Source organism: Camarhynchus parvulus, chromosome 1A (assembly GCF_901933205.1).
Source record: "Camarhynchus parvulus chromosome 1A, STF_HiC, whole genome shotgun sequence".
Taxonomy (NCBI): domain Eukaryota; kingdom Metazoa; phylum Chordata; class Aves; order Passeriformes; family Thraupidae; genus Camarhynchus; species Camarhynchus parvulus.
Window position 1 is genome coordinate 28,511,668 of NC_044586.1, and position 18,818 is coordinate 28,530,485.

The following is an 18,818-nucleotide window of genomic DNA, read 5'->3' on the forward strand; positions in this document are numbered from 1 at the left end:
CTCAATAAAGCACAAGACCTAACCTATTCAGTGAGTAGCTCTTCATTTTTAACATGATGATATAAATGCTTTTCTTGATGCACAGATTAAATTAGGAGTTTGAGTAACTAAATAGTGATAGCTCTACAGGAAGAAAAAGGGTTGTGGCAACAGCTCATAGAGTCAACAGGAACTGAGCAATAATAAAAGCAAAAAGCTACACTTACAGCACAGAACAGGAGAAAATGATTTTGTTTATTGGTATGTATCTGAGAGGTGTACAAATGTATGCTGGTGCCAGATCAGAAGGGTAATTAATGCCTGGAAGTACAGAATCTCTACCTTCCTCTTCCCACCAAGAACAGGCATGCTTTGATGCTCCAGGATTAATTAATTAAAGTTATTAGATCCCAAATTCCGGGATTTCTGGTATTTTCCAGCCATGTGTGGAAAGAGTTCATAATTAACCCACAGTCAGTAATGCAAGACAGTGATGAAGTCTGAAGAGCTCTAGGCTTGTGTGGATACGTGTATCCCAGATGATGCTGCTGACATGACAATTGTCCCAGAATGAACCTATGAGTTAAAGACAACGCACAAAAACAGTGTTTGTCTGTATGTACATAAATGGGACAGTTTGCAATTTTAAGTAGGCAGCATACTATTTAGTACAAGAAGTACTAGGAATGATGATTGCACAAATAATTCATAACCCTACCAGGAGGAATCAGTAGGCATGAAAACAGTATCAAGACAGACATTCTATATATTTCTTCATCTTAGAGCTCTGAAGATTCACAGGCAAAACTTACCCAATATCTGATCATATTTAACAAAAGCATGCTGAAGTTGAAAAACCAAGATGTAGTTAGTGTACTCTGTCTTGAGGAGTACTATTACCAGAGCTAGACACTAACAAATACACACAATCCACGATCTATGCAAAAGGCTTATACACAAAAGCAAAAAGCTAGTTCTGTTAGTTTCCTAACACCTACAGGTAATTTAAACACAGAAGAGTTACAGAGAAAGTCATGGGATTACTGTTGCTATAGTTATCAAGATTATTTTTCTGCAAGTCCCTAAGTAATTTCAGCACTTGTCAAAGAGCTTTGGAATTGGAAGGAACAATATATTTGTGCATACAGAAGAAGAAAAGGAAACCCCAGAACAATGCCTTTTTAATCAGACAACAAAAATACTCTGATACAGGAGGAATTTTACCAAGTGTATGAGCTATTGAGCAGTGAAAGCAAAAGCTGTTAAATCATAAGTTCAAGGCAGTAAATCACAGTTCCCTTCATATCTGGCTTTGTGGGAAAAAACAAAAACAAAACAAAACAAAAACCAAACAAAAAGCCAGGGAGAAATTCTCTAAATCAGAGCCTGGTATGCCAAGAATTTTGTAAAAGGGTGCACACACCAATGGCAAAATGAACACTGGAGTGAACATTTAATCACACTAGGAATGCCTCTGATCAGCATTAGCCAGGAAAACACCTTGTCATGCAGCAGGCTAGAACACAACACTCAAGTGAACAGCAGAGTTACACTCCAATGCTTCATGATATTAGTCTGAATAGAAAGGCACCACACTGTTTCTCTAAATGACTTGATGTTTATTTTTTACTCTACTGTAGGTGGAAAATTGCAAAACAAAAGAAAAATGCTAACAGAACCCAAACAAGATACATACAACCCTGTAATATTCCCCTGGACTCCCTGTGCTTCCTTCCGTGGAAGCACAGTTGGTTTCACTCCTACAGACTCTGTTTATACACACATTATAGCCCAATCCTGTGGATAATTAAAGCAAACTTGGAGCAAGTAATCCCACTGAGGCCAATGAGCATGCTAACAAGCATACAGTCACACAAACAAATGTTTGCAGGTCGAGTCTGACAATACAAATATATTAACTCAGATCTCTAAAATTAGCTATTCCAATTAAATTTTAGCAGGGCACATGCTTCCACTAACTGGAATATGGACAGCATGCAAGATGACTATTGCCTTCTGGAGATTGAGGAGCTCCTTTCAGGACTTTGTCTTGTGCAAGGTATCAGATCAATGTAGTGCCATACCAGGAGCTGGACAACTTTATGTTATCTCAACATAAGCATGGTAACAGCCTTTTAATAAACAATAGACATTGGTATTACTCATTTCTTCTTCTATATTTGACCCCTTTGAAGCCACACAATCTCTAACATAACAACTTTAAAGAGACGAGTGAAGTGTGTGTATCTACCCTCTGCAGAGGAAAAGGAGTGTTGCACTCAGTTAAACAACTTAAAGACCCATTTAACGTTGCTATGTATGAGAACTGGGATGAATGAAACACAAACAATGATAAATGCCAGCAAGACTTAGTTACAGGATCAATTCTACTCCATTCAGGTACAAGGCAGAGACACAGGTTTATCTTCAATCCCCTTACCCCAGAACAGGTACAAATTATTTTGCTGAAATCCATGCACAATGTCTGAGGAAACTTTGGGGAATTAAGGAGAGGATTCACAAAGGCCAGCACACCAACTCAGAAGCAGCCTTAATTAGCCCAGGTGAAAAAAGGAGAGGAACTCAAGCCCTCTTTCTAGGACTTAAAAAAGTTCTTTCAGTTACTGGAAAGGACTTTATTCTACTCAAACGTCAATATATGAGCTCTCTTGGAGCTATGCCTCTACAAAATATTTACAAACACAGCTGAGGGGGCACTGCTTATATAAACCATAGATGAGCTTATCAGGGAAGTGTCTAAGACATTAAGTCACAAGGGGGTATCCTACCTGTTAACACTGTGGGGTGATACAACATGACACTATTCCATGTGAAGAGCTGCACCTCGCTGCCAGGAGCTGGCAGGACATAGCCCTATCTGCCAGGAGTGTGCTGCAAACACCCACAGGGCTCAGCACCGTGGATGAAATGGCCAGAGAAAGGCCTGGCTGTGCACCCACCAGCAGTGATGAGGCACTACACTGCTTGGCACATGCCTGGGACCTGCCCAAAGAGCCTCTGCAGTGTCTGGGGTGCCCTGACAGCAAGAACTGCAGTGCACCAGTGCGGATCCACCAGGAGTACATTAACCAAGGGGATGATGTAAGAGTGTTCTGCCACCCTAACTGCAGCAATCACTGGTCAAGAATATGGATATTAAACTAATCTTATGTGGGATGTAGCAGAACTGGATCACAGGGAAATTAACGACTTTTTAATTAAATGGAAGAGGAGTATGAATAAAGGACACGTCCGTTTCAAAAGCTGAGCAAACAAAGCCATTGCCTACAGTGAATAAAATCATAGTTAAATAAATATATTCTTTGCATAGAGATTCTAAAAAGTACTGGCTTTCCTTTTCATTCCAGCTTTTCTTTCTCAGTGGTTACTTTGCCGAGGACTCCTATGCCCCTGCTTAAAGGCAGCACATCCTGCCTGTGGAGGGAGCCTACCTGCCACAAGAGCCAGCCAGAGATCTCTGGGGCTGGCAAGGGGCTTAGACAGCCCTTCATCTGTTGAAGTCCTTTTACTCATTCCTAGCATATATTTTATTACAAAAATCAAAAACTCAAATAGACTGTTTGTTAAAAAACTCAACATATCATTAACTACAAATGAAAGCTAAGATCTTTCAAAGCATATGCACAGGACTAAAACTGCCTTCTCTAAACCAAGGGGAGCTTACCCTTGATCTTGACAGGAGAAGGGTTGAGTGAGCTTGGGTTAATGATGAGTACTTTTGAACATCTCAGGCAAAACGATGAAACAGTAAGATTAAGAAGGCTGACAGAAGAAGTAGTGCACTGGTATGGATTTATTTACCTTGATCCAGTGCATTAATGCTTATTTCCTGCACATACAAACCTTATAGCATGAATCAAATTGGCTCCTTCTCTAAATGTAAATTGGAAGGAACACTGAAACTTCACTTCAGTTTGCACCAGTGGAGATAGTCAAAACACATGTACAACTCACCAATACATCAACAGGTTTTCTCACTCCCAAGAAAGAATTACTCAGTTACAAGTTTTCTCAGGTACTCTGGAGCATGTGTTAGTGTGTATCTGAGGGGCACAAGGGACATTAATTAGCATCAACAAATTTATTCACAGAAAAAGCAAGAGAAGGAAGAAGAAAACCTCTGATGTTATACTGAAACAATGGCCTAATGGGAAAAAGAAGCAACAATATTGGTTTTCCGTTTACACAATTGCCAAGCAGATAAAAATTGGCTTTAAAAGTCTTGTATACAAAACAATAAATGTCCTAACAAGGTAAACAGTATCACTTAGAGGTAATGAATGATATATGGGTGCTCTATTTCTCCCTCACATAAACAAATACATGACTGCAAACAGATATGGAATGAAAACTTAGTTGCATATGGCAGTGCAGGGAGGGCTTCAAGATGCACTAACCATGTGTAATTAACTGTATCCTAGAGGAACCTCCTGACCTTTGCCATACAAGTGACATTTCCTGGTGAGAATTAAGTCACACCACTGCTGATATTCTCAGCTGACAGACAAAAAGAGCGTGGAGTCTAAACTAGTAACAGCTTTGCAGATGTGGAAGTTATTTTTCTTTGAAGGTCAAGTCATGCTGCCATGTCACTGCAGGGAAGACAACATAGCACCCGTTCTTTCACCCAAGAGAACATTTTAGTCATCAGTGGCAAGGCCTTTGTCCTGCTCTGGTCAACAAGAGTATGGCCTCTGACTTCACTGGAGTCAAGACTTTTACTGAGAGATGCTACTTAGCATTTTTACTGACTTTGGGAAGTTATGCAGCCTCCACAACCCAGATAAGTTAAGGTGAATATGTTGTCTGCTCGGTTGGTTTTCAAATAGCATGCACAGACTAAATTTATGAAAGACAATAGATTTTCCTGTCCAATAAAAATATAAAAATTAAACATTTTCAGATGACACTACAAGGCAACAGTGAAGGCGCTAAAAGAGGAGCTGCTCAGCTATGAAGGAGAATATTAATAAAGAAAAAAAGTCATAAAAATAAGGCTAGACAATCTTAAGTAGAAAATCTCACTTACTCTGGAACACATATTAGCATGTATCTACAGGCCACAAGAACCATTAATTAGTATTGACAGAATGCCTATATTGATGACATAATGCAAAAATAATAACTGCATTTTCTTTTTTTATGCTTACAAGTGGCTTTATCAAGCTGCAGGATCAAGTCCTTAAAAGAAAGTTTCCAGTCTGCTCCAGAAAACAATTATCACTATCTATACAGAGCTTCTTCAATGGCTGCAAACAAGACCAACTGTGGGATGTTGGCAACAACTAACAAAAGATCTCAAGGATCATAGAGGATTGCATCTATGCATGTTTTTAGAAATATAAAACATGGGCACAATTTTATCATATTAAGAAATATTGACAGAGAATTAAGGCATTTTGTCTAATGGAAAACTACAGGTAGTGAACTCTGTAAGCCATTTGGAATGGACATACTCCAAGATGAGAAACGGTACTATAAATTCTGGGAAATAGAGATACTTAAATAATCAGAGAGAAAAAAAAAAGCATTTATTTGCATGCTGCTGCATCCCTGATATGATGCTCGTCTACATCTATATGGATGCATGAATACAGAATTCTGGGAAGAAAGGATTCCAAGAGGGCAGGTTCCATTAATGGACAAAAACATCTCATTCCCTTGCCAGAGAAGGCTACATCTGTATCAGCAGGCAGTACAGAGCAATAGAAGAGTAGTTACACATACAGATTATGCTGAGGATGTGGTGTTCAGACTACACACAGCTGGAATGTTCCACCTCTAACTGGTTCTAGTCTGGTCCTATGGACCCAGAGACCATTTCCAGTTTAGATACACCTGAAAGAAATCTAATTCAAACACTCCCATTCACTTAAAAAACAGATTCCTAATCTGAACTTGAAGTCACACATACACATACAGAGTACCCCGTGTCAGCAGGGGTTGTATTTGGAATAAAATCCCATATACTGAGCTCAGAGAGTTTGATACCAAAGTTACAAATCACTTGCAGAAAAAATCAGGTTGGGAGGGACTTTTGGAGGTCATCTAGTCCAACCTCAGAGTAAGGCCAGTTTCAAGGTCTGATCAGGTTGCACAATGTTGTCATCTTAGTGCAAAAGTTCCACACCTTCTTGGTGATTTCTCATGGGCATCTCCTCACAGCACTGACTCCTTCTTCTCAGTACAGACAACAAACCCCAATACTCTCCTCACCCAGCTAACCCACTCTTTTGTAGCACTCATCCTCACTGGACACAGGTGTGGCCCATTAAGGGCAGGCCTGTTCCTAATCTTTGGTGATTAGTACAGCTGCAACTGCTCAGGGGTGAGATTGCCTTCTGCACTATCTTTATGTTCTTACATTCTATCCCCCCACAGCTCAAGGTCTTGTTGAGTGTTAGATGTCTCTGAGGATGGAGATTCCAAATCCTCTTTGGGCAGTCCTACTTGGTCTGCAAACTCTCATGGTCTGTGCTTAACTGTCATGTGAATTTTAAAAATTTGATTCAATCACACTTTCCCTCACTACAACTTGTGGCTGCCACTTCTTTTCCTTTTGCAACACACCCACAGGAAGTGTCTGACTCCATGTTTCCTGAATCAGCTTGGCCTTCTATCCTCCAAGAACAAACTCAGTCGTTTCAGCCTTTCCCCGTAGCTTACATTGAGCTAACCACTTCAGTAGAGCTCCACAGGACTCTAGTTTATCAATCTTTCCCTTGTGCTGGTGGTGTGAAGCTAGACAGAGTATTTTAAATACAACCTTCTCATACCAAGTATAGGGGAATAATCACTTCCCTCAGCCTGCTTGCTGGCTTTGCTCTTGCTGACAGAGGTTAGTGTGTGGTTAGTCTTCATCATTATACCTGCTGTCCATCAAGACAACCATCATTTTTAATCTACATCTGCAACTGGCCAGACAGTGCTCATCTTGTGTTATTTTGTGGGAATTTTGTATCCCAGGTGCAGGACTTCACACTTCCTTTCCTGAACATCATGAGGCTCTTGCTGGCCCATTCATCCAGCTTGCTGGGGTCCCTCTGAGAGGCAGTCCCACTCTCCCGTGTCCAATTATCCCCAAGGTACGGAGCATCCTGTTTTCCAGCTTCAGGCACCATTCAGAAGGTCATGAAACACTAAGTGACAAGTGAGCAAACAAAGCTAATTCACCTACAAACATCCTGAAGATGTAGTGACTCCCATCACTCAGATCTCTGACAAAGATTTGCCCCACTATCAGCCCTGACAAACATAACTCCTGATTAGCCACCAGTTAGATGGACATCGAAGCTGCAACCACGATCCTCTCAGACCAGTGGTCCAACCTTTCAACCCCTGTGCAGGGCACCCATTCAGTCCATACCTCCCAGCTAGCCACAAGAATGCTATGAGAGTGTGCTGAAAGCCTTGCTGAAGTCAATTAAATGAAATCTGCTGCTGTCATTCACAGAGGCAGCTGTTTTATTATAGAAGGCAAGAATCAAGCTGGTTAAGCTTGGTTTACCTGTGGTGTACCCAAGGTGGCTGTTCCCTGTTACTTTACTGCATTTTGTGCATTTGGCTTACCACACCCTACCAAACATGACAGAAAACAGCCTCTCAGAGACATAGTCTGGCTCCCTCAGATATATCCCATCCAGCTCCGTGGATTTGTGGAGAACACTGCTTGGAATCAATCTCTTCATATGAGATCACTGAGCCCTACAGTCATCTTTAATCTGCTGAAGTATTTTAACAATATGAGAGAGCAGCAAAGTCTAATGATTGGCCAGGTCTTGGCAACCTTTGTGATCCAGTCCTTTGGGAAACAGGAAACTTTGGAAGGCATCAAGTCTGGTCAGCACATGGATGTCTCCACTTCCTACACCAGGGAGTCTTCAATACCAGTTACCCATTGTTTTCTCTTAGTGGCACTGGTTAAGAGTAGTTGATTTAGCACAGCTGGTCTAAACATCTCTCGTGCCAGAACTCACTCCTTTCTTGCTTCCAGGTCTATATGTTTTATTATATCTATATTATTAGCCTCACATATTTATGTTACTGAGTACAACACCAAGTATGGGTAGATCTTTCCATTAACTTACCTGAAAGAAACTGCTTGAGGCTGGAAACAAGACTTCCTAACACTGATGCCTAAGATTCAGGCTTCTCAAAGTAAAAAAGTAAGATATAAGCAGCATAAAGCCAGCTACTTATGAACATGACAAAAAAAGAAAGCAAGCAGATACTACTTAAATTGAAAGAAAAAAAAGGAAAAAAAAATCTATACACACATTAAACCAAAAATACATACACAGAATGCTCCATAGTACCAGAGATGTCAATGACTTGCCCATGTTGTGATGCATACGGTTCATATTGAGTGTGTGCACAAACCTTTACTGCCAGACTTCACAGATCTCGCTGCGGTCAGGAACACAGCCAAAGCCATAAATGTAACACCCGATTTTCAGGGGAGATGGGAATGTGGAAAAGAGTTTGGGAAATTCTCCTATGAGGATGCCTTTGAACTGCTCCAGATAACCAGAGAACATTTCCTGTAGCCTCCAGGCATTAGAATGTGGCACAAGGGCATTCCTTCATCTCCAGGTCAACCAAGTGAGGCCAAGGCTGCTAAGCCCATCCCTTTCCTTCAGACATACATGGGAGGAAACTCCCCCTTCTGCCACTAGACTGTACAAAAGAGGGAAGGGGAAGAGAAGAAGAGAAAAAAACTACAGTCTTCTGTCCACCACTTTAGAGAGAGAAAAGGGATTCCTTAGCTGCTTTTCCTATCTGAAATCTAAATGGAAAAGGCAAGAGATCAGGCTGTTTCCTTACTGCATTAGATGGGAGAGGAAGAAGGATAGGAAGAAGGCAGGAAGCAGCCAACAAAAGGTAAGAAGAGATACTAAAATTATGTACTAATGCTTTTGCATTTCAATCCAAATTCTTAGAAATCCACAACCCAGCTGCTGGAAAAAACTTTGGGAAATCTGGGAGAGGATGGAGGGACGTCTGGCTTTCTTGGGATATGTACATGTTTTGCTTTGCTTTGTATCTGCGTGCCTCATCCAAAGGGTTACACAACATGAAGCTTTCTACAGCTATACGACAACACACACTCCCCACACATCCAGGGAAAAAGCTCAACCAGACTAAAATTTGTTCAAATGAACACCCAAGTCTAGCAGGACGCTAATGTTTACTAGGTACCACAACAAAATTATGCATTAGAAAATATTCCCTGCCTAGTTGTGAAAGTACAGCTTTCCCATGGCAATTCTGATGCCCTAAATTCACTAACATTTGCCAGATAGAAGCAGCTGCTCCAGGATTCCTTTGGCAAACACCATATCTCACTTTTTTGTTCTCAGTATGCTGCAATTTCCTGTGGAATGAAGAAGTCATCTATACTACAAAGAGGTGCAGTACTAACACTTTTAGAAGTAAATTATTTTACAGCACATGTATTATGGAGAGAAATATAATACTTGGGCTGAGAAATTCCCAAACAGAGAGAGATTAGAAAAACAATCCAATAAACAAACACCATCAAAACTTGTCTTTTTTTTATACTCAGTGCAAAATATATTGGGTAACTGTTGCTGTTTGCTGTTCCTAGAAAGAGGGGAATTCTGTTGCCAACAGCTGTAGTTTTTCATAGGAATTATAAGACTATATTGAAGATTTATGCTCCTGACAAAGGCATAAAGCTATCCAAACTAGGGCAGAAAAACCAGAACAGTCATTTCCCAATGAAACAGACACACATTACTTTTGTTAACTCTTACTATGGCAGAAGTTTTGATCTTCAAAACCAGAAACTCATGCTGTGGTTGATGTTTATAATGATTAAGTCTTGCAATGCCACTCTGACAGGGTGAACTGGCTTATCACAGGTTGTTATACAAGCCAGAAAGATACCCTATCACCTTTAAATCAATTCAAGTCATACTTACCTCCAAAAGCACATGACTTTAAATTCCCTTCTTGAGATTTTGGAGTTTTACAACTATGCTTTTGCCAGCTTATGAAAAAGGAATGAGGGTCCCCTTATGAGGAAGGGGACCCTAGACAACAGGCTGTCCTTGCATGAAGTAAACAAGCAAGGGGAAGAAATCTTGGGTCTCTTTGCTTCAGTTACACAGATGCAAGTGGCCCTACCTGCCTGCACATCACCCTCCTGATTCTCATGGAAAAACTATTCCTTGTGCTCTGCAGGATTAAGGTCTTCTGTGTTCAATGGAACTACATCAGATGACAGTATACAGAACTATTATTTTTAAGTCAACTGACATTCAGCAACAAAACTCAGGATATCAGAGGTTTTAAAATTCATTTATTTGCAAGCAGCCAAACAGGATAGTCTGGATTGAATCCTGGGCCAATTTACAGTTCTACTCTATGCTGTTCCATGAACATTACACTGAGTTACACAACTTGGGAATCAATAAATCCATTGCCTTGAAAGAATTTGCTCAAAGATTCACAATGAGTCAGTGGCAGCATCTTGCCTAGATCTCAGACTTTGCCTTCCATTTTGCAGTTGCTTGGTCCACCAGATCATATTTATACAATATCAACAAAAATATTTTTCTTCTGAAATTGCTGTTTGTTTGATTTGTTGGTTTGGGCTTGTTTTTTACTAGGAAAAGAAAATAAACTATAAGATTCTAAATAATTATGGTTGTAATTTTCTTTAACCAACTATACTTCTCAGCTGTAGGAAGGATAGAAAGCCTGATCTCTTTGAATAAAATGCAAAATAATTCAAAGGCCTATAAAAAAATCACTGTGTACATCCCAGTTTTTAGGTTCAGGCAGACATAATCCAATCGTCTATTTAATTACTAACTTTAAAAATCCTACGTGTAACCTCAGAGGACCAAAAGATGAAAATAAAACCTTCCATCAAGGATCAATTTACTACCACTCCTTAGTCCTACAAAAGGGTCTGTAAAAACAGAGGATATTTCCCTTAACAGAATCTTAATTGACCATAAGCAAGTGAACAGAAAGCATTCCATTTCCATAGTATGTATGATCCAAAGGAAAAAAAAAATTAAAATCTGGGGAATTTTAAAAGTTTTAGGGTCTAAAAGAAGAATAGTGTATATGTGGCAAACTTTTTCACCACAAATGGCTTCTTTAAAACAAATTACCATTGACAAATAATCAGTTAGAAGAGGAGTTTCCAATAAGGCAGAAGTTAGTTATCTAGCATGGCACTAGAGAACACAATTTTAAATGTGCTTATAGTTTTATTAGAGCCAATGGCTCTTTCCATGCTTAAGGCTAAGCATATGTTCATGTACTCCGCCAAGACAAAAGCTTCCAAGTCTGTTGTTAGAATGCAAAGCAAAGCTTTTTATCCCAAACCACATTTTCTTGCATGTAATCAGCCCTGATGCTGCCACCATAGTTTCCAGTTCATTCCAGGGCACACTCAGCATTTATGAGGGCACAGATGGTGCTCTCTTTCTTATGTTTCTAAAGAACATGCCTAAATATTAAAACAAACTTGACTTTCTGCCTGCTATCCTGTTCTTACTCTCTGTATTGCCCACATAAAAATAACAGTAACCTTTGATCTAACCTGGAAGCCTTTTCTAATTAACACACAAAATTTGGCAATAGGACTATCAAGTACTGTCAGCCCACTCAAAACCAGAGAACCTGATATGCAGAAATCCAGCAGACTAGTCAGAAGTGATCAAGAGCAGGAACAAGCAATCCACAAAACAATTCAAAGGACAAAAATTGGTAACAATTTTTTCAGTAACAAACTACATGATCCTGACTGCATTTAATGGCTGTGTATGTCTGAAACACACATAAGGTTATTCAGCAGCTTAAGCAGCAATTATCAAATAAAGAGGCTGATTTGTAAGGCAAATAAAGAGCACTAGCATGACAGTATTTAAGTGAGCAAGGCTTTTCCAACACACTCAATGTCATAGTTTGCAATATGCTGAGAACTTTTAGGCAGCATAGGACGTTTATTCCCAAATTTTGAAAATTATTTACTCGTTTCCAAGCACACACACAGCAACGTACACAGAGACCAACAGAAAGACCAGCTGTCAGAATATTCCATTAAAAATGTCCTAAGGTAAGATAACCTCAGATTTGTCCAGCAGATCGTGACAAAATGTTCTTGAACATGCAGCTAACTGAGACGCAGATGAACATGATGGTCAACAGGTCTTAGCCACCCTTCTTCCCAGGCTTTCAGTCTCACGCAAAGCACACTGACACTGGAAAAATCACATGTCATGTGCATCAAAATATGTATGACCACACTCAAATGGGGGTACAGCAGGAGGGAAGGGCTTGGGGAAACATTAATCAGACTCCTTGGAAAAAATGTTCCCAAGTAAGGACTATTTCACTACCTTGCTGGTAACATGAGGTTAGCAGCCAGTGCATGCTGCCAGAATCTGGGACAAGAAATGTGCATTTAAAGCAATTGTCTTGACTTCAAAACAGCTCAGCAATTGCATGCATAGACTGGTAAAGAAATCACATCAGAACAAAGATCAAGTCTAGAAAACTAGTTTTAGAAGTACATTTAAATGCCAAAAAGCCAGAGATTATACTAAATAATCAGTTAGCTCCTAAATTTGTTTTAAAAATAAGCAAAAACTAATAATTTTGCAAGTAATGATCCTAGATATTTGCACTCCACTAAACTAAATAAATCTAAATTAGCATATACTGCTAAATCAAAATTACATTAAAATCATAATAAAAGTAAACAAATAAAAACTCTGTAAAGATAAATGATTCAGGAACAAACCACTGTAAAAAATACATAAATGAAACAATATTTGATATGGATGGCAAAGACACTATTCTGCAGCTAGTCAAAATTACTTTTTATAGTCTATTCCCTTTGAGGCAATGGATTATGGGTCCTCCTATATCCCAGCCTCTCCCAAGGTAGCCTTTCCTGCTGTCTCCTTGTCTCCTGAAACTCAGCCCTGCTCTTGTCTCAAACTTTGCAATATTTCCTGGTTTGAGCGGCTTCCAGGAAATTAAGGCTGTTCCCTTTTCTTGGTATCATGAGTTTACATGACACATAACTTGAAATTACTGGTATATTCGATACTTCTGAAATTATGGCTTGAGAACAAGCTTCAAAATAGCAGCAACAGCAACCCTGGCCTTACCTGAAGGATCTTCTATTGTCATTTCCTTACGCTTCCGCATCAGCTTGTCCTTAACCCATGGGAACTCCTGCAAGGAATCCAAGAACACATCAAAAGCTTTGGGTCCTCTGGTGGGGAGAATATCAAGGAGCATCATTGTTTTCCTCTGACTAGTGGTTTGGGCTTTTATTTCTTGAACGTGACTGTCTGTGAGAATCCCTTCTTGGTAGAGATACTGAATAACGAGTCCATCCACCAGCACCTCTGTGCAGAGCTCCAGGCGCAGGGAGCGTAAAAGCTGCTTGTCTCTGGGATCCATCTGGCAACCTAGAGTGTGCAAAAAGGAGTAAGGAAATGTGTGAAGATTAAAATACTTCAACCTTTAACATCCAGAAGTGATATCTGAACATCCAAAAGTGACGTCTGACACCTGTCAACTTTCAGAGAAAACTCCAAATTCAGAATCACCAACCTGGCAAAACTACTAATGATCCCCATCATCTTCTTTCCACTCAGATTTCACTGTCTCACAAGGTAAAATGATCCAGTTTCTGGGAAATACTAGACAGGAATAGAACATTTGGCATTGCAAAGACCAGTCCTTTGCTGGAGTGAAACCCATGCCAAATAATCCTGCTGGTTTAGGTCCATACTAAAGGCAGCTAGAGCATTTGCCAGTCCTTAAGAGACCTAACCCCCAAAATTAAAGAGATATCACATCTGACCACTGATACAATTACAAAAGCAGCAGGAGTACTGCAGATTCATCTCAGCCAGGCAGAAGCAGCAGTAGGGACAGAATCAGCAGATAGCTTTGGCCTACAAGATGCAATTCAAGTTTAAGAGGGGTAGAAACATACCTTAGGTATCAGGTCGTTCTCACCCCTGAATCATCCTGGAAGACAGCTCTGGAACTCAACTGTTCTGATGAGAAGGAACTTTCTTTGAATTTCCACCTCAAATTTATCCCCTTCTATTTATAGGCATTTCTTCTGCCAAAACTGTTCCTTAGCTTAAATAGCTCTTCTCCCTCTCTTCTAATGTGTTCACAGGAAGGCATCAGATGCCCTCTGCCAGCTTCCATCTCACTTGACTAACACTCTGACTAGACAAAAACTGAAAAATATGCATTTTATAGCCACTCTTCAAAAGAATAATCAGGGTCCAGAAAGACCAGGCAGCTCATCCAAGATCAAGTCAGCAGTCCATGGCAGACCTTCAAACCAAATCAAAGTGTCTCGCCCAGTCCTTAATGACAAACATATCCCTGGGCCCATTAATGGCACTTGAAAAAGAAAATGACAGGACAACACAATTAAATACCTTCTCATTACTAAATAATGAAGTAAAAAAATAGCAACAAGTGTTGTGTGTTATTACCAAGAGGGTTTCTCACAATTAAACTAGACACTGCTGTTTGAACTGCTAGACCTTGCAGAAACTCTACTTTGTTCAGCTGGAGGATACAAGCAAGGAGAGACAGAATTTTCAAAGCTTTTGCATGAAACCTGATGAGGTCTTTTTACCATCAGAGGTGCCTGCTGACTCCCAGGGCACCATCAAAGATTGTGTGGTTGGCCTGGTTGTTAAAATCCAGGAGGGTGACCAACAGAACATACTGGCAGGTAAATGGCACCTTGGACAGAACGCAAGAGCGCAGTGTCACGAGAGAGAGGCTGGAAAACCCTGTCTGTGACATCCTCTGACAAAGCCACTTTCCAAAAATGCTTCCATCAAGTGCCAAAAGCACTGCTGGAAAGCATCTTCCTGGAGGACTCCATCTTTCCCGGGCTACCCAGTGCATTTCTCATCTACTGAAGTGAATTTCAAGGTGCTTACCTTCTGTATAGGAATCATGTGGGAATCAAACACTGCTATGCCAGCCCGTGTCCCTAAGAAATGCTAGTTTGCCAAGCACAGTTCAAACATCAAATTCCATCATGGACTGAGGCAGTGCAAGCAAGGAGATGGAAAAAGAGCAGGCAAGAAAGAGAACTGGACTTTCCCACTTGATGTTAGGATGCTATTTTTGGACAGGTGAAGCTGAAGAGTCTGGTCTCCAACATATAGAACCTTTGCACTACAGAAAGCAATCTCTGGACTAGAGCAAAATTTAGGCAGTATATCCTACCACTTCTTCCTTCTAGGAGAACACCCTTAAGCTCAAGAAGCACTTGCAGAGTTCAAGAAAGGCATCCAGCAGCACCTCTGAGGGTGTCATCTCAACCCAGGCAGAAAATAGCTCCAGAGATTACAGAATTTTTGTGTTTCACATTCTGAATGGGCCCCAAGAGTCCCCATTCAGGAGCCTCCTCACATGCTGGATGACTGTACAGAACTTGACAAGTTCGTCTTCTTCCCAACCAAAGCAGCCAACATTTTCAAAAAAAAAGCTCTTACAAACCAAAGGTTTGCACCTTTGGGCATTGAGAAATACCTGTCAAGCCAGGAATCAGAAGGGAGAATTTCTGCTGCAAAAGGCCTTTGCCTTGCTGACTGCAGAGTACACACAACTGAGGGTTTAAAGTCCTGGCACTGGCCTGGTAAACTTCCAGGATGGGGAATACTGATTTCTAAGGTCTTTTTAAAGATCAAGTATTTCTTTGTGTGTGTTTACTGTGAGAATCAAATGTCTGAGTTAGGAACTAAGCAGCTAGATATGGAAATGTATCAGGATTTTGATGTGTAACAGTGTTGGGACAGAGCGCAACAGTTTTAGTGCAACACAGAATTAACAAATTCATTTTAATCACAGCCCTTATCTAGGGATTCAAAGTAAGCTCTCAATTAAATATAGTCGAGTAATTTTACAGAAAATGAAAAATATGAGATGCCCATTTACCCAAATGACTCAAACATTCCCCAGATACTTCTGAAAATGGACCTTTTCCATTATAAAGGCAAATTTTAAGAAATATAGCCCACGACCTGCTGAATGAGCACAGTCCTTGACTCGTCACCGCACCAACACAAGCAGGTTTCCATTTTTCTGGATCTGACAGAGTGACTGTCCATGAACGGGGCTAAAACTTGTGATAAGAACCCCTTCTGACACTAAAAAGGCACATTCACTTAGTTTTCTTGCCAAAACATTTCACCGTTTTCTGGAACACCCACTGCACTCACCTGCCTAACCATGAATTATTCTGGCTACTCACAGCAAGCCTACGGGTCAAAACTGTTAGACATCCCCCACCCTGCCAGAAAAAAAGGCGAAAAAAAAAAAAAGCAGCAAGTTTTGCTTTTAACGTCTTCCCTGCCGAGGAGCGGCAGCTGCTGCTCCGGTAACAGCCAGGGCCAGCTGCCCGCACGGCGGCCCGAGCCCCCTCAGGCAGCAGCAGCCCCCGGCCTTCCTCCGGGCACGGCTGCGCCAGTGGAGGCGGCCCCGCCGCCCCGGCCCGGCCTCCCCGCCGAAGCCCGGCCCCCGCCCCGGCCCCCGACCGGCTCCGCGGCACCGCTCTCCCGCTTCCCCCTCTGCGGCGCCTGGGGCGGGACGGGACGGGACGGGACGAACCGAACCGAGTGGAGCCGTCGGCAGCGCCCGGGGGAGCGAGCAGTGTGCGGGGAGCGCCCGCCGCCCCCACCCCGTACTTACACGAGGGGAACGGGAAGCTACCCAGGACGCGCCGTTTCCCGCGGAGCTTGCGCGGGGAGCACCATCTTTGTTGAAGGCAGGAGGGCACGGCCGGAAGCCGCCGCCGCTGCCGCCCTGCTGCGGGCCGGCCGAGGAGGGGCGGCCGCTGCGGGCCCCGCCAGCGCGGGAGGGGCCCGCGGCCGCCATGTCAGCTGCGGGCGGCCGGGCCCAGGCGGCAGCAGCCGCGGCTGGGGAAGGGGCCGCGGGAAGGAGCCCGGCGGGGCCGCCGCTCTCGGTACCGCCGCCGCCGCTGCTCGGTGCCGCCGCCGGGGCGGGGGCGAGAGGTGTCTCCGCCAAGGAGGCGCCCTTCCCGGAGTTCTGGGGAGCTGCTGCGCTCTCAGGAGTCAGGGCGGTGGGGGTGTTTAGTGAGGGGAGGGGTTGTCTCTAAAATTAAATCAGAAATTACGAAATTGGAGTTTTAATGACATTAGAAACAGCTGATCTCATTACTCTCTAGGCACGCTGGTTCCTATTTTTGAGTATGCGTTAAGCTGAACTTCATCATGGTGCTGGCATCCTCATATCAAACACAGAGCAGTATTATATCCAATACTGTACACATTTGGCTTCATTACTTTCATCTGGACAGCCTAGAAATGAAGAAACTTTAATAGATGGAAATAATTTTTTCAAGTAAGAGCTGGCCTGTGTCTACCACATTGCTATGCACATGCTTGTTGTTTTATTTCTCTATTACTGAATACTGTATTATTCACTTAATTTTATACGGATGCCTGGAACTGAAATACGATAGAAAAGAGAAGACGGTGATTCACACTGCTGTAAAAATGAGGCGGTGTCACTTTCGCTCACACATCATGAAATAACTTATTTCCATCTTTGCATTGGTGTCAGGTGTCACGCGGGATTGAGTGGTGTCAGCCCTTTTTCTTTCATGTCGGGACCGCAATAGCGATGAAAGGGGGCGGGGGGAAAGATCTTCCATTGCTGGAACGTACTACCTTTGAAGCTGCAGGCAGGCACAGCAAGCTGGCTGTGGTCTGCACAGCGTGCTAACACCTACCCTCTGGAAAAGCAGGAAAGGTGGTTGCTGCACTGCTGCTAGAAACGTCATCGCCTTTTGAATCCCATTTGTACACTCTGTTTAGACTAATCGTACAAATTTAAGGGTATTTGAAATATTTAAGGGTATTTGGAAGCTAGTGGTGGAAACCTTTATGTGCCTTTCCTAGATACTGTACCCAAGAAATGCTTGCCATGGAAAAATGTAACCAAGAGTAGAGTTCACATTCTGCCTATGCTTAACATGATATTTATCTACAAGATTTTGCATAAAGATAAGCAGCCGCACTAAGGAATCTTAAATCCTTTTCCTTTGATTTTCCTGTGGCTGACAGTTGAGAATTTATGTGGACGCAGAATGTAAATCAGCCTTAAAGGCAAAGTTTGTATGCTGGTTTTAAGAAATGTTTAAAAAAATAGATACATGTATCACGTGGCCAGCTTCTGCGGAGATGCTGCTTATTTGGCAGTTTTAAAGCAGTGTTTTGGTCTGTAATAATTTGCAGGTAATAAATGCGATACAGGGGGTCAATTGCTTGTGAATAATTGATAAATAACATCTTATTACAATACATCTGATAAACCGAGGTAAATATTTTTTTTTGTCTCAGGCACATGTTAGTCTTCTAGGAATGCAGACATAAAAAAATCTAAATGCTCCTCTGGGTTGTTTCAGAGCAATGCTTTAACATATTTGACAACACTGGAAGCCCCACAAGTAACTCATCATCGGTAACTCCAAGACAAGAAGTATGCTGCTGTTGTAGCCAAAGTACAGCTGAGGTGGTTTTAAATTTTCTTGCCATGACGTTTGTAATAGTAGTTGTGAGGAGATGCGTTTGTAAACACTCCAAAGCAGCTCTGGGGAGCAGAGACACCACGAATGTCTGTACGATCATTCCTCAGCACAGCACTACACAGCTACTGAGAGCTTCCTGTCCCTTCTTGTACTTCTGATTGTCACTGTTGCTTTTTTTTTATTATTTCTTTCAGTCATGATCTAAGGAACTGTATTATATCTGGAA

General features: G+C 41.8%; 1 protein-coding gene across 2 annotated transcripts in view; it reads right to left on the reverse strand.

The window, feature by feature from the left end:
- Positions 1 to 16,880, reverse strand: part of CRADD (CASP2 and RIPK1 domain containing adaptor with death domain) — a 79,291-nt gene extending 62,411 nt beyond the window's left edge. The window contains exons 1-2 of one of the 2 annotated variants that reach the window (XM_030960198.1): positions 16,732 to 16,880; positions 13,158 to 13,463 (exon numbers count right to left, since the gene is read on the reverse strand). In XM_030960198.1, the coding sequence (XP_030816058.1) occupies positions 13,158 to 13,455 (298 nt within the window). In that variant the 5' untranslated portion in view covers positions 13,456 to 13,463; positions 16,732 to 16,880. Of the gene's footprint in view, positions 1 to 13,157; positions 13,464 to 16,655; positions 16,710 to 16,731 lie in introns of those variants that run through there. The other variant, XM_030960199.1, reaches the window with a different exon arrangement.
- Positions 16,881 to 18,818: the final 1,938 nt, after the last annotated feature.